Source organism: Loxodonta africana, chromosome 10, assembly GCF_030014295.1.
Source record: "Loxodonta africana isolate mLoxAfr1 chromosome 10, mLoxAfr1.hap2, whole genome shotgun sequence".
Classification (NCBI taxonomy): Eukaryota; Metazoa; Chordata; class Mammalia; order Proboscidea; family Elephantidae; genus Loxodonta; species Loxodonta africana.
Window position 1 is genome coordinate 26,777,278 of NC_087351.1, and position 17,097 is coordinate 26,794,374.

The 17,097-nt window shown below is 36.5% G+C and overlaps 1 protein-coding gene and 1 pseudogene across 1 annotated transcript; both read left to right on the forward strand.

Moving 5' to 3' along the window:
• Positions 1-844: 844 nt before the first annotated feature.
• Positions 845-1,965, forward strand: LOC100666008 (olfactory receptor 4K17-like; annotated as a pseudogene).
• A 10,861-nt stretch (positions 1,966-12,826) lies between these two features.
• On the forward strand, positions 12,827-16,126 carry LOC100654350 (olfactory receptor 4K17-like). The gene is made up of 2 exons (XM_064291974.1): positions 12,827-12,904; positions 14,812-16,126. Exons 1-2 carry the CDS (start codon positions 12,827-12,829, stop codon positions 15,823-15,825), a joined length of 1,092 nt encoding a protein of 363 aa, XP_064148044.1. The 3' UTR covers positions 15,826-16,126.
• Positions 16,127-17,097: the final 971 nt, after the last annotated feature.

Genomic DNA, 17,097 nt, shown 5'->3' on the forward strand with positions numbered 1-17,097 from the left:
GTTGTGTTTGAAGCTATTTGCCTAACCAAAATTTGTATTTCCTCAATTATTTTTCCCATAAAATATAATATTACATTTTAAATTTAGGCCTACGATCAATTTTGGAGTTATTTTGTATACACAATGTGGGACATAGGTTAATCTTTTCTTTCTTTCTTTTCTTTTTGCATGCTGTTGTTTTTGCATGTGCAAATGCAATATTTTTGCATATGACATTCAATTCTTCGTCATCGATCGCTGAAAACATGCTTGTTGCATTTTTAATATCTCTTCATCGTTTTGCTACTTTACGTCAATATATTAATGTACTTAAGTCATCATCCTAAGGAGATCATTCTTTAATTTTGCTTCACCTTTGTCTACATGTCATATTTCCTATCCCTTCATCTTGAAACTTCTTAAAATAACTGTCGCACTCATTATTTCAACTTCCTGAACCCTCATTCATTTGGTCTTGTAACTCTTCATTCATTCATTCATTCAAAGTTTGAAAATGGATTTGGCTCCAATTATTGCATTAAAAGTATTACTACTGTAATCAATAATGATTGGGCTAATTTCAGATATAATAGCCCACTTTTAATCTTCATCATCTGTGAAAAGTGTAGAGCACTGACCTTAATTTTTTTCTTATAACAATTTTACTTTTTATCTTTAGTCTACACATTTTTTTTTTTTTTTTTAATGCAAGAGAGGTGGGAAATAAACTTTGCTTTTATCTAAGCAAACAGCTTTCTTTGTCACAATTGAGCTGTGGTCATGATTATAATGACAAATACAGCAGAAATGACTTTCCAAAGGATATTGCTTATAAGCTAGATTTAGAGATCCTGTTCTCTGGGAGGTGAGAACATTTGACTGTATCACCTACCTCTGAGAGGTAATGGAAAATGACGTTAATTTCAAATTCGCTGGAGAACATTGAAGGACTCACAGGAATAAAAAAAGATTATCAGCCTCTACACTATTAACACTCTCTTCTTTGTCTTTACAGGTCATCCCAGACCAAGCCATATGATGGATTCTATGGAACAATTCAATCAGTCCCAAGTGTCAGAATTCATTTTACTGGGACTGATCAGCTCCCAAAATATACAGTTTCTTCTCTTTGCACTCTTCTCAGTTACCTATGCGATCACTGTTTTGGGAAACCTTCTCATTGTGGTCACAGTGTTTTGTACCCCATACCTGAACACCCCCATGTACTTTCTCCTTGGAAATCTCTCTTTTGTGGATATGACTCTTGCTTCTTTTGCCACCCCTAAGATAATTTTGAACTTGGTAAGAAAGCATAAGACCATTTCCTTTGCTGGATGTTTCACTCAGATCTTTCTCCTTCACTTCCTGGGTGGGGTTGAAATGGTACTGTTGGTCTCCATGTCATATGACAGATAAGTGGCCATTTGTAAGCCTCTGCACTACACAGCAATCATGAACAAGAGGGTATGCATTTTGCTGGTAGTGACCTCATGGTTCTCAGGTCTTCTTCACTCAGGGCTTCAGATACCATTTGTTGTGAATTTGCCTTTCTGTGTTCCCAATGTGGTAGACAGCATTTTCTGTGATCTGCCTCTGGTTACTAAGCTTGCCTGCATAGATACCTATGTTGTACAGATAGTCATTGTTGCCAACAGTGGAATGATCTCCCTGAGCTGTTTCTTTATTTTGCTTATCTCCTACAGTGTGATCCTCATTACCATTAGGAGCCATTCTTCTGTTGGGCAGTCCAAAGCCCGTTCCACACTGACTGCCCACATCACAGTGGTGATTCTCTTCTTTGGCCCATGCATCTTCATATATATCTGGCCTTTTAGCAACCACTCTGTGGATAAGTTCCTTGCTGTGTTTTATACCATTGTCACCCCCATCTTGAATCCAATTATCTATACTCTGAGAAACAAAGAAATGAAGGCTGCCATGAAGAAACTCTGGGGTTCTTTTGTGAGTTCTAGACAAGATACTTAGGTTTAAAATATAATTCAGAAGGAAACAGAATATTTTTAAAGTTTTTAAAGATTACTTATAAAATTCCAGTTATTGTATCCATGTAGAAAGCCAGGTATAAAAGAGCAAGATTTTAAAAACCAGCCATATAAGGATATTTTGAATATAGTACTAACTAAAAGTAAATAAATTTTTTTTTGGATTTTTAAAATGATATTGTCTGAATTATAAAAATCATCAACCAGAGACTCACTTGTCCTTCAGAAGAGCTAGTAAAGATATGCTCTATTAAGGTATTAAAATGGCATTGCTTGAGATGAGGAGCCATGATGGCAGAATAGACAGACGCTTCTGACAAGCCCTCTTTACAACAAAGACTCAAAAAAACAATTAAAGTGTATATTTATGACAAGCTAGGAGCCCTGAGCATCAAAGGCAAGCTTAGAAAACAAACTAAGGGCAAGGGGAGAAAGAGATGGTTCAGAAGTGGAGATGAGTTACTGGACCTGAATTTCCAGGATACCTTCGGCACTATTCCTGGGAGTAGCTGTGGCAGGCTGGTACTAATGTTCTGCAGCAGTTTCCTCAGGGATAAGCAGCCTGCCACACAGCCTAATCATACGTCCAGAACCAGAAATGTACTTGTGTATATTTTACCATGCCCCCCGGCTCCCAAGCTGGCTTCAGCAGCTGACTTCCCTGAGCCTGAGATAGGCCCTGTTGAGCACCTAGAGCCAAACTCCTGGCCTTCGAGAAGGAATAAATTTGCAGTTGGGGGAAAAGATAATTTGCCAGCTCCACTAACCGGGGGAGCTCAGGACAGAAGTGGCTCCTGTCCAGGCATAAACAGTTCATGGACTTCGAGTACCTTTCCCCTCTGCATGGACTTGTGTGGGCCTATTTCAGGAGAATAGGCCCTTGTTGGCAGACTCCAACCATTTCAGCTGTGTGGCAGAGAGGTGGGTGTTTGATGTTTGACATTGCTTTGCCTATTAAACATGGTCCTCACCTACCCACATCAGGGGCCTAAAGACTAGTAGCTCCACTCAAGTCACTCAGCCACCTGTGGCAGGGGTCCAAGGATAACTGGTACCTTCCAGTCCTTACAATCTAAAAAATTGGGTGCCCATGGTCTGTCTACAGAAACCACCCACTTGTACTCTCTAGGGAACAGGAACACACCTTTCTCAGACATATAGGGGATGATGCTCAGCCCCTAGCCTTGTTTAGAGTGTGGCTCCCTGCTGTAACCGGATACTGGTACTACATCAATCACCCCTGCCCCTCTAAGACTGTAGGACAGAGACTGTACCACACACTTGATGATCAGCTAGCTGAATTCATATAAGAAAAGTGAATGGACTCCTAGACTGATTAACTGATAATAGTTCTAGCCATCTGAGGACAGGATGTCAGAGCTCCAAACGTTAAAATAATCAAGCTAGCTCACTCAAGCAACCCATTTGGGCATATCAAAACAAAGCAAACCAAGAAGCTACGACGCAATAAGCAAACATAAAATAAACTAATACAATAACTTATACGTGGCTCAGAGACAACAGTCAGTATCAAGTCAAATAAAGAAACAGACCATGATTGCCTCAACAAGCACTCAAAACAAAGAATTAAGGATCTTTTAGATGAAAGTGCATTCCTGGAATTACCAGAGGCAGAATACAAAAGATTAGGTAAGGACACGACAAAAAATAAAATAAAATAAAATAAAATAAAATAAAATAAAATAAAATAAAATAAAATAACTGCTTTTGTACCACCTAGTGATACTGGTACCATTTATCACACTAGAGGATGATCCCAAGAGACAGAGACCACCTCCATAATTTTTTTAAATCTCCGTATGCCTCATCATGAATCTTAATTTCATTTTTCACAGCCAAGAATCAAAATTGTCCTACTGCCAGCTGAAGACAAGAGAGAGAAGAAAGCAAGTCGTTAACTCTAAAACTTCGTCAATCTGCCTATTGGATCTAATTTCATCTGTCATATCCAAACTATCATTAAGGTTAAAGCACTAAATCACCACTAAACACTTTGTAGCCCTGAAGCATTATCCCGTAACAGACAGAATTCCTGGTAGAATTACCTAGTAAGAATGGCCAGGGTTCCCAGCACTGATTAGACTCTACCTAACACTAACACTAACAGAAACTATATTAGAAAGTCCTCAGGGTGGGGTGTATGTATGTTATTGACTTGTTCCTTCTTACGGTGCTATGAAATTAGAAGACTCCTGTCCTTCTAGATATTTTTTTTTCCATCTGAGGTCATTCCCTGTTACTGCTTCTGAACTGGTAAGCAGAGGAGCCATTGCTAATAAGGCCAATAGATTGTCTTGTTATGTCTCCAGCAAATTAGCAATTATTAAATGAATTTGTTATAATCAGTCATGGAAAGGCACAGTCTCAGGTTTGTGAAAATGGGCTAAATATGGACTAAAAATAGAATTAAATTCAGACTTATGAAAACTGGTGAGATAATTTGTATCACGTTTCTTTCTAGTACAGAGTCATGCATACAGCAGAGACACAATAGGTGATTGCACTTGTTACCATTGAGGCAAGAATTTGAGCCTTTATTACATGCCAGACACTTCACTACATGCTAAGATGACAATGATGAGTTGCTGAAAGAATTCAGAATTTTGGGCTAAGGACAAAAATATGTATAAATAACTCTACTACAGATTACAAGGACAGTACTATAGGATGACACAGGAGAATAGCATAAATTCTGACTCGGTTTGTTAGAAATGGCTCCACCAAAAATATATTGTTTTATTTACAAATTAAAGGGGAGTAGGCGTTAGAGAAACAACAGGATGATCCACCAGGTGCTCCTTGGAAACCCTACAGGGCAGTTCTACTCTGTCCGATAGGGTCGCCATGAGTCAATACTGAGTTGACGGCAACGGGTTTTTTTTTTCTTTTTTTGATGCATCGATTGAGATACATGTGTTTATTTTTAATAGGAAGTTAAATTTCCTGAAGCTATCCTCTCTAGAACCCTTTGAGAGGACAAATAGGCTACCGCTAAAGTAGAACCATTAAAACAGCAATTCTCAAAAACCCATATTCCTTTAAGAAAATCTAAGCATTTCATACCCAAATAGACACTCTATTTGAGTTATGCTTGGGGTTACTGTTGTCGATTAGACCCTAGCCAAATCCAGGAGAGAAACTGTTAGAGCTACAGTTGCTAATCTGAGAGCTTTTGCTGAGATGCTATGAAAACTAGAAGTGGGAAAATACTAGTGTATGCTACGTGAAGAATATACAGACTGTCATTACGTCTCTTAAAAACTGCATGAATCTCAGAAAATGGATCACCTGTGATTGGCTTTACTTCAATGACCCCACCCATAATTACTTCATTTTCCTGTGCCTTGGCTTCCCTTTATTGTTTAACCCCGTCAGTGAAGCAAACCCATTGCCTCTGAGTAGATTCCAACACATTGAGACTCTGTAGGACAGAGTAGAACTGCCCCATAAGGTATCCAAGGCTGAAATCATTATGCAGACAGGCTGCCACATCTTTCTCCTGCAGAGTGTGGCTGGTGGGTTTGAAGCACTGATTTTGGCTAGCAGCCAGGTGCTTTCACCTCTGCAGCACCAGGGCTCCTTAAATATCTGCACAGTAGCCCTGTTGGATTCCTCTTCCCAAAGGGAAGAGCAGCAATTCGATACCTACTTTCTCGTCATCGTAAATCTGACTAGAGAAAAGGAGTCTGGAAGGGAAAAAACAATGGGAGATAAGAAGTAACAAATGAAGGGCATGGTGTTTAAGAGAAGGGGGTTGTCTATTAAGGATAGGGATTGAGGAAACTGAACACTGAGAATGAATTTCAGAAAGAGTTAGTTCCTTTTTTATTTTAATTCACCATAGACTGAGGAGCTAAGCAGTGCTAAAAGCCTGAAAATCTACCCAGTTGCAATTGAGTCAAAAATAACTCATAATAACCCCATGTGTATCAGAGTAGAACTGTGCTCCATAGGGTTTTCAATGGATGCATTTCTTCCAAGGGGCCCGTGTGGACTTGAAACTTCAACCTTTTGGTTAGCAGCTGGGCGTGTTAGTGGTTTGTACCACCTAGCAGTGCCGATCAGATGGCAGAGTCAGTGCTTTCACCTCGCAAAACTCTCCAGGTGGGGTGTTGAATCAGGACAGTTGACTCTTCCTTAATAAGAACCATACATTTGTTAGCCTCTCTATTCTGCAAATCTTTTTTTTTTTTTTTTTCCCAGTTGTGCTATATATGAAGGTTTATGGAGCAAACTAGTTTCTCATTAAACAATTTATGTATATAGATATTGTTTTATGACATCGGTTGCCAACTGTATTACATGTCAAAATTCTCCCCTTCTCAACCTTGGGTTCCCCATTACCAGCTTTCCTGTCCCTTCCTGACTTCTCATCCTTGCCCCTGGGCTAGTGTGCCCATTTAGCCTCTTTTTGCTTTATGAGCTCGTGTAATCCTTGGCTGAAGGGTGAACCACAGGAGTGACTTCATTACTGAGCTATCAGTGTGCCTGGGGGCCATATTTTCAGCGTTTCTCCAGTCTCTGTCAGACCGGTAGGTTTGATCTTTTTTAGTGTCTATGGTCTTAAAAGTTTGTGAATGGCCATCTAAGACCCATTCTCAAGCAAGGGAGAATGAGGAAAACCACAGACATAAGGGAAAGATTAGTCCAAAGGACAAATGGACCACAAGAACCACAGCCTCCACCAGACTGAGTCCAGCACAAGTAGATGGTGCCCGGCTACCGCCACCATTGGCAAATCTTTGGTTTCTCTCCCTCCAGAGTTTACACAGCATTGAAATACCTGTAAAAGGCAGGTGAGCATAATGCAGTCAGGGCTCCACAGTTGTTACTAATCAGGGTGTCCAAAGCCATGGGGTGGTGGTAAGGTCACCAATCAGGAAAGCACCAGTACCATAAGGTCTGACAAACTAGTTAGGTAAAGCTTTCACACACGACTAGCCACAGCATCAAAGAGATATGACAAAGCAACTAAATGGGCTGAGGGTGGAGGTCATAAGCAACCTAAATTCAGAGGAGACCAGAGCACCAGCTCAAGAAGTCGTTGAACCTAAAAGAAATATTTTCCCCAGAAAAGGTTTGCACAATACTTCTGTTTAGGCAACAATCACTTGCAGGGAGGAGATGCTGTGTTTATTTTTCTAGTGTAAGAGATTAGGAAAAGGAGAGGCAACATCCTAATTCTATTAGTGTTTTCCCTAAATTTCAAAGTATCTCAGATAAGATACAAATATATGAAAACTTCCAAGTTTGTTGGTGAAAATATGAATCCTCTAATTTAATGATAAAACAAACAAACAAAAAAACTTGTAAAAATAAAGAGAACCGCTAATCCACTGAAAAGGATGCAAGACTATGCTGGAGTGTAGCCTCAGCTGTATGGTTAATAACGTTTGGTGTCACAAGTCCCGAGTGTCAATCCCAGTCCTTTATCTGTGTGAACCTCAGCAAGTTAGGAATAGTAGCAATCACTGACATTTATTGTGTACAAACTATATTCTAGGTTGTGTGCTAGTGCTTTTCACACAGTTCAATTAAAATACTCAGTCTCCCCAAGTCTTGTATTCTTTATGAGTAAAGTATAATCATTGAGATATGACACAATTACTCAGAGGAAAATCTAATATGAAAATTAACGTACAAGTAAACTTTGATCAAGGCTAAAACCTTGACAGTAGCTCCCTTCTGTTGTCTAACAATCCCAAGAGACAGACAGCCTAGAATGATAAGGTAAGCCTGGCCTTCCTACATTTCCTTATACTTTGTTTCTCCATTAATAGCTTTTGAACAATTACATGATTGAGGTCAGTTATAGCCCTTGTGAACATGACTGTAAGCAGGAAAATATTATAAAACAATTCTCATATCTAATAGAAAATTTTCTCTATTTATAAACAAGTTAGATTCCTAAATATAAGTTCCTAAGGCCATTTGTTCATAACTACAAGCAATTACTAAATCCCCCAGTTCAAAATTGGCAGCATTGATGCAGTTTGATCTAGGACAGAGGTCTGTTTTTCTTACTACGAATGACTGTAAGTTGAATGCAAGTGATACTTTTTTGTTGTTGTTGTTAAATAGTGGTAGCCTCTGGTGTTAAGGTAGGTGGGAATTTTATGTCTCCCTCTTCCTTTCATGAATCACACTCAGGTGCACGGCTGGCTTAAGGCATGTGAGGGCCATAAACACCGATAATCTGTGATGCCCCCTCCTCTGCTTACGCACGCATACAAATAGGATATGTGAGTTATATATGTACATGTATGTGTATATATATAGTGCGTGTGTCTTAAAACCCGTGTCTTAGTTATCCATGCTAAAACTTCTTTTTAAATGCAAGTATAATATAAGCAATTGAATGCAAAGGTGGTGTATAGCATTTTAGGGGAATAAGATGAACTGGATTATAAAATTTTTGGTGAATGTGTGGTACTAACATTTTTACTATATACCACATTTTCTACAAAAAGAATAGTCCATATATTCTACAACAAAGAAAACGAGTCACTGAAATTACTTGTTTCAACATTCAACCTAAAATTCTGTTGATCTCCCACAACAAAAAATTGGCTTTCACCAATTTTTCTCTAAATGGTTTATACTTCAGTTTTGATGCTTATTTCATAACAAATGCTAGAATTATAAATGAAAACATATCATAAAAGAAAATTTAATGATCAGAGAAATATTATTACAAATTATTATATTTTATTTTTAAGTAGATCTTACACCTCTAAAATATAATAATTAAAAACATTACTTTCTGTTCTTTGGTCTTACAAATTCTTCAATGATTTCATCACAGTTAAGCTTCCAAACAATATCTACTTCCATAATTATAAGGATAATGAATCAAGTCTTTCTTGAATCATTGCTATGAGCTGAGGGCTTTTGATTCTCTTTAGAAACATAAATGAGCATCCCATTTTGAAGTTTGTGATCATTAAAATTAAGAATATGTGTAAAGCGACTTCAACATCAGTAAATACGTATTGTATTTTATCTTCTATTATGGAATCATACATGCCTACATGAGTAATATTTGTCTTTCTTGAATCTGTAAAATTAGTTCTCATGTAAGAATGAAATCATCACACTTCTCCATAAAGGTTTGTTCTTAAGTCATTGGGATAAGCCTCCACTAATTTCTTGGATGCCTTCATGAATTTTTCATCAGGTATATCCACACTGTTTAAGAAGGAAAGGATATTTGAAAGAACTTTCTACACTTTTGCCCTTCTTTTTATGTAAAATACAGGTGTGTCAATGATGGTTACACAAAACTGATCTTTGGCACTCAATGATACTTCTGGAGCAGTTCTATCATTTGTTTCTTTCTAATGCTTCAATGAAGGTGAACTGCTTCATAATCAATATTTGGCCAGATTTTTTGCTGTGGTTTCAAAATCTTTGCTTATGTAAATACTCTTTTAAGACTAGAAGAGATCTCTGCATGTCTTTAAATTTACTTCCGAACCTTGGAGAGTTAGACTCATTCAATCAAAATGCTGAGGTATATTATTTCTCATAACCAACTTAAATGCATGCTCCTTTTGGTGTCTTCTTTTTGTGTCTGGTCTTCAGCAATATTTTACAAGGCATCTAGAATGTACAATTCCAGGATTGCACTCATTGCTACAGCATGCACTTCCCAACATGTACTTGAAAGCTATTTTAATCCTAGATCATGGCCTAAATATGTTTTAAGAACTGCCCAATGATGAATAGAGGTGGCAAAAAATATGTAGAGTAACTGAACAGTAGTAAAAAGAAAAATAAACTGTTTCTGGACAACACTCAACTGTGCTTTGTTCTACAAGATTAAGTGAATGTGCAGTACGTGGTATGAAAATGGTATGTTCATTACATTCTAAAATATTCTGTTGCAAGCCTTTATATGGAATGACATATTGGCAGCATTGTCATAGGACTGTCCTTTGCACTTAGGAAAATCAATTTTGAAAACTTCACAAAGGGGTAAAGTACTTGATCTGCAATTTCTTCACTTTTAAGCTAGTAAATATAAGTCACTCGACAGGTTTTCTGTCTGTTGGAGATACATATCTTAGAAACAATACTTAGCTTCTCTCTATGAGAAAGATCAGGAGTGAAACCTACAAACTGAAATATAAAGCTGTACTTATTTCACTGAAAATACTTTATTGATCTTTATCACTATTTGTTGATTCTTCACTAATTGTTTTAGATGTACATGATGGGTTGTCCTTTCTTGTGTTACCATATTTTGAGATGTGACCTGCTAAAAATAGACCAAACTGAGCAACAAGGTCAAGTAAACCAAGAAAATCGTCATTTTGTGGAGGCTGAAACACTTCATTTCTTCCTCTAAAAGATAGTCCATGTTCAGCGATTGTTATAATGACAGCAACAACACATTGAAAAACAGCTTTCCAGTAGTGGCCTTCTCCTTTAATTTGTGTTCCCAGTTCAGGAGTTAAGCCAAAACCAGGTCTTTGGTTTAAAAATGACAACATACTATCTCTGAGAATTGAACTGTTTTCATGTTTATTGATCAAATTCTAGTTGCGCCAACTGCTAAATCCATCTGTAGCAAATCAAGAATTAAATGATTTAGGACTGAATAGTTTGCATACAAAACAGTATACAAAGCTGACTGATGGAGAATACAGTAGCCACTACCTCTTATAATTTTCACCATTCACTTTGCACCCTAGAATTATATTCTAGCTACAGAACTCTATTTATTTATCATCCAGAAATTTTCAACACGACTTTTCAAAAGGTCCACGGTGATGTTGACAATCATTTGGCCCTCTTTCAAGCCAGTAATTTTCATCATTAGGAGAAAAATTATTCCACAAAGCAGGATCTACATTTCTGCTATTTATGGGGTCTGCAGATGTGACAATTGAAGATCCTAAAATAGGTTCACTTTCTAAACCATCATCATTATTATTATTATTATTATTATTATTATTATTATTATTATTATTATTTTACTATGGCAAGGAATGAATGCAGACTTTGGAACAAATTCTATTACATTAGTATTCCTGTTAGTAATTTCAGCACTAGCAATACTAATACAACAATTTGCACTCATTAAACTTTAGCATTTCAGAAGAAATCTCTTCTGTTTTGTTACATTTTTAAAATAGGACTTAATTTTGGAATTGTCTTTATAGAGTCACAAATCCTTTCATTTTTATCTTCTGTGAGCTTTTGTTTTTGTGCTCCACTTAGTTGTCACTGTTTTATTTTACCTGGATATAAAATTATGCCATTTTAAAAAATTGGTTCTACCATAGCAAATAAATTTGAATAATTGAAAATAAGTAAAATTTACAAAACAAGTAAATTTTATAAAATAAAATGAATGTTAGCACAAAATTTATATTTGAAAATTATTAAGTAAAAAAAATGGTTTGCAACATGTAATGTTCTTTAGGTCTGAGATAGTCAAAAAAAATAGTACTTACAAAGAAGTTGGAAATAATTTCATTCATTTGTCTTAGGATGTTTGTTGGTGGGCCCTTCATAAATGTCCATGAATGTTCTTAGTCTTAGAATAATACTTAAAAACTTGTACACTCACTTTCCATCCTTTGATGCTGCATCTTCATAGTTCATTGGACTATTGCTGATCCCCAATGGGGGTGAGAACAATCTCAAAGAGTATGATACAAATACAACGGTATGACCAATCTGAAGATGCATTTTGAATCGCTTTGCACAAGACCAGATATGCCAGGAGTTGCATGATTATAGTGCCTCTGGCAGGGTCTTTTGTGGTGAACAAGAGAACTGAATGTGAGGTTATGTTCAGCAATTATATCTGATAGGTCAAAAATGGAAAGGAAAATATAATTGTTCTCACATACAAAATTAGTGACCTGCCAGTTCCCTTCCACCGTGCACTCACTTTCCTTATGTCTTGTCCAAGATGAACACATATTCTGATGCCTTTAATATGTGTTTATCTTGCTTATTGGGTATTCCGTCCCTGCTCAGGTGGTTTACTATAAAGAAAAGAAAGACTCAGGTGGTGTGTTATAAATGTAAGAAAGACTCAGACTGAATTCTACTAAAAACATACACATTTATCAACAATCAGACATAATCATACAACCTATTCCATAATACACACTCAGCATTTCTCAAGCTGAAAGAACTGAAGAAAAAATTCAAAGCCTCAAGTTTCAATATTGAATGATTCTTTGGGCAAAACATTGAATGACACAAGAAGCATCAAAAGAAGATGGAAGGAACACTCAGAATCACTGTACCAAAAAGAACTAGTGAACATTCAGCCATTTCAGAAGGCAGCATATGATCAACAACTGATGGTATTGAAGTAAGAAGTTCAAGAATCACTGAAGGCTTTTGGGAAAAACAAGTGTCTAGGAATTTACGAAATACCAAGTAAGATGTTTCAACAAACAAATGCAATGCTGGAAGCACTCACTCACATATGCCAACAAATTTAGAAGACAGCTACCTAGCCAGACAACCAACTGGAAGAGATCCATATATGTGCCCATTCCAAAGAAAGGCGACCAAACAGAATGAGGAAATTATCGAACAATATCATTAATATCACACACAAGTAAAATTTTGTTGAAGGTAGTTAAAAAACTGCTGCAGCAGTACATTTAAAGGAAACAATCAGAAATCTAAGCCAGATTCATAAAAGGATGTGAAATGAGGGATGTTATTGCTGATGTCAGATGGATCTTAGCTGAAAGCAGAGAATACAGGAAAGATGTATTTGACTGTGTGGATCATAATAAATTATGGGTATCATTGTGAAGAATGGGAATGGCAGAACACTTAATGTGCTCATGCAGAGCCTGTGCATAGACCAAGAGGCAGTCATTCGACCGAACAAGGGCATATTGCATGGTATAAAATCAGGAAAGGTGTGTGTCAGGGTTGTATCCTTTCACCACACCTATTCAATCTGTATGCTGAGCAAATAATTTAAAAAGTTGGACTATATGAAGAACTAGGTATCAGGATTGGAGGAAAAAACATTAACAACCTGTGATATGCAGATCACACAACCTTGCTGGCTGAAAGTGAGGAGGACTTGAAGCACTTACTGATGAAATTCAAAGACTACAGACTTCAGTATGGATTACAACTCAACATAAAGAAAACAAAAGTCTTCACAACTGGGCCAATAAACAACATCATGATAAATGGAGAAAATATTGAAGCTGTCCAAGATTTCATTTTACTTGGCTCCACAATCAACACTTAATGGAAGCAGCAGTGAAGAAATCAAACAATGCATTGCATTGTGCAAATCTGCTGCAAAAGAACTGTTTAAAGTGCTAAAAAGCAAAGATGTCACTGTGGGGACTAAGGTGCATCTGACCCAAGCCATAGTATTTTCAATTACCTCATATTCATGCTGTGCAATTAATGAGGAAGACCAAAGAAGAATTGATGGATTTGAATTATGATGTTGGTGAAGAATATTGAATATATCATGGACTGTTAGAAAAACTAACAAATCTGTCTTGGAAGAAGTTCAGCCAGAATGCTCCTGAGAAGCAAGAATGTAGACTTCATCTCATGTACTTTGGACATGAGGAGGGACCAGTCCCTGGAGAATGACATCATGCTTGTAGAGGATCAGAGAAAAAGAGGGATATCCTCAATGAGAGGAATTGGCATAGTGGCTGAAACAATGGGCTAAACTTACCAATGATTGTGAGAATGGCACAGGACTGGTCAGTGTTTTGTTCTGTTGTCCATAGGGTCACTATGAGTCGGAGCTTACTCAATGGCACCTAACAACAACCAACAGCAACATTCCACAGTACAAGTCCAATTTATCAATTATTATTTATGTATTAGATTTTTGGTGTTGTGTCTACAAACGGTTTGCCTAACCAAAATTTATGAGTATTTTCCCCTATTTTTTCCTATAAAATTTAATATTATATTTTACATTTAGGTTTATGATCAATTTTGGAGTTAATTTGTATACACAGTGTGAGGTATAGGTTAATCTTTTCCTTTTTTTTCATGTTGTAGTTTTTGCATATGCACATTCAACTTTTTTGCATATGACATTCAATTGTTCAGCAGTGATCATTGAAAACACATTTGTTGCATTTTTAATATCTCTTCATCTTTTGGCTACTTTACATCAACATATTAATGTACTTAAATCATCATCCTAAGGAAATAATTCTTTAATTCTGCTTCTCCTCTGTTCACATGTCATATTTCCTATCCCTTCATCTTGAAACTTCTTAAAATAACTGTCTCACTCATTATGTCAGCTCCCTGAACCCTCATTCATTTGGTCTCATAATTCTTCATTCACTCACAGAAAGTTTGAAAATGGATTTGATCCCAATTATTCCATTAAAAGCATTTCTACTGAAATCAATAATGACTAGGCTAATTTCAAATATAACAGCCCACTTTTAGTCATCATCATCTGTGAAAATTCTAATAGCATTGACCTTAATTTTTTAAATATTTTTCTTATAAAAATTTTACTTTTTATTTTTATATTTAGTCTACATGAATTTTTTTTTTTTAATGCAAGAGAAATGGGAAACAAACTTTGCTTTTATCTAAGTAAACTTCTTTCTTTGTCACAATTGAGCTGTGGTTGTGACTATAAAGCCAAATACACCAGAAACTACTTTTGAAAGGGTATTGCTTACAAGCTAGGGTTAGAGTCCCTGTTTTCTGGGAGGTGAGGAGTTTTGACTGTATTACCTACTTCTCAGAGGTAATGGAAAACAACATTAAATTTGAAATTCAGTCGAGGATATTGAAGGACTCACAGGAATAAATAAAGATTGTCAGCTGCTACACTATTAATGTTTTCTTCTTTGTCTCTATAGGTCATCCCAGATCAAGCCATACGACGCATTTCATAGAACAATTCAATCAGTCTCAAGTGTCAGAATTAATTTTGCTGGAATTGGTCAGCTCCCAAGAGATACAGTTTCTTCTCTTTGCACTCTTCTCAGTTACCTATGTGATCACTATTTTGGGAAACCTTCTCATTGTGGTCACAGTGTTTTATACCCCAAACCTGAACTCCCCTATGTACTTTCTCCTTAGAAACCTCTCCTTTGTAGACATGACTCTTGCTTCTTTTGCCACCCCTAAGATAATTTTGAACTTGGTAAGAAAGCATAAGACCATTTCCTTTGCTGGATGTTTCACTCAGATCTTTCTCCTTCACTTCCTGGGTGGGGTTGAAATGGTACTGTTGGTCTCCATGTCGTATGACAGATATGTGGCCATTTGTAAGCCCCTACACTACACAACCATTATGAACAAGAGGGTGTGCGTCTTGCTAGTAGTGACCTCATGGTTCTCAGGCCTCCTTCACTCTGGGCTTCAGGTACCACTTGTGAATTTGCCTTTCTGTGGTCCCAATGTGGTAGACAGCATTTTCTGTGATCTGCCTCTGGTTACTAAACTTGCCTGCATAGATACCTATGTTGTACAGATAGTCATTGTTGCCAACAGTGGAATGATCTCCCTGAGCTGTTTCTTTATTTTGCTTATCTCCTACAGTCTGATCCTCATTACCATTAGGAGCCACTCTTCTATTGGGCAGTCCAAAGCCCGTTCCACACTGACTGCCCACATCACAATGGTGATTCTCTTCTTTGGCCCATGCATCTTTATATACACCTGGCCTTTCAGCAACCACTCTGTGGATAAGTTCCTTGCTGTGTTTTATACCATTGTCACCCCCATCTTGAATCCAATTATCTACGCTCTGAGAAACAAAGAAATGAAGGCTGCCATGAAGAAACTCTGGAGTTCTTTTGTGAGTTCTAGACAGGATACTTAGGATAAAAATATAATTTAGACAGAAACAGAATATTTTAAAAGCTTTTAAAGATTTCTTATAAACTTCAGGTTATTGGATCCATGTAGAGTAAGCCAAGTACAATATAATATAGCAAGATCTTAAAAACCAGCCATTTAAGGATATTTTGAACATAGTACTAATTAAAAATACATAACTTTTTTTTGGATTTTTAAAATGATATTGACTGAGTTATAAAAATCATCAACCAGATGCTCACTTGTCCTTCAGAAAAGCTAGTAAAGATTTGATCTATCAAGGCATTAAAATGACATTGGTTGAAAGGAAAAAATAAAATGAACTCTCAGACAGTCTATCACATTTTTCTGTACAGCCAGAACGATTTGGCTATTACTCTGGTCCCAAGGTTTGTCTCATTTTACTCAACAATATTAATATCTGAGTCAACACTCACATGTGGTACCTCATAAGAAAACAGGAACTATGGTTTTCAATATCTACCTACATCATCAAAATATGCTCATTTTCTTTGTTGCTGACAAAATGAGAAAGTTTCTACAGATTTTCTCTTGTCTGCTAATATTATGAAATGTTACTCCCATATTGTATCCAAAAGTATTTCAATTTTAGAAAACAATGCTCTTGATTTCCAAAAAATTACGCATTTCAGAAAGACATTTTTTCTCAAGAGTAATTTGAATCTAAAATATAATCTCTAATAATAAATAAATTTAACCATTTTGTTACTTTCTAGGGATTTAATGCAATGACTTTTGAATACCACAACATCACTACTAATTTCCATTAATAAAACACGATTTCTTCGATTTTTTTTTCTTACCTGTGAACCTGCTTAGATTGATTTACAACTTTTAATCTCTTTCCTTCTATAATACAAGTCATTGATGTATGAGATAAAAATCAGCAGCTATAGAAATTTTGTTTTATCATTTGACATGTCTAATTGTAAACCAAGTGGACTGTTGGCAATAAATAAAATCAATGCATATTTGTTGATAGATTATGTTCTTCACTTTTACATATCCTTTGACCATAATCAATTACAAAAATAGAATTAATGAATGAAGAAGACCTTGAGATCTTAGGGAAGGAATTTTAGATAGTGCCAGCAACCGTGATTACAAGGAAAAGGAAAATAAAAAATCATCTATTTATCCCAGCCTCCCCTTATGCCAGACACCTAGAATACCTATATTTTGAGGGCTCCTTCACAACTCTCCACTTGTGAACAAGAATTTTTATAGAAATTTACTGATCACTGTTACAAGTGTA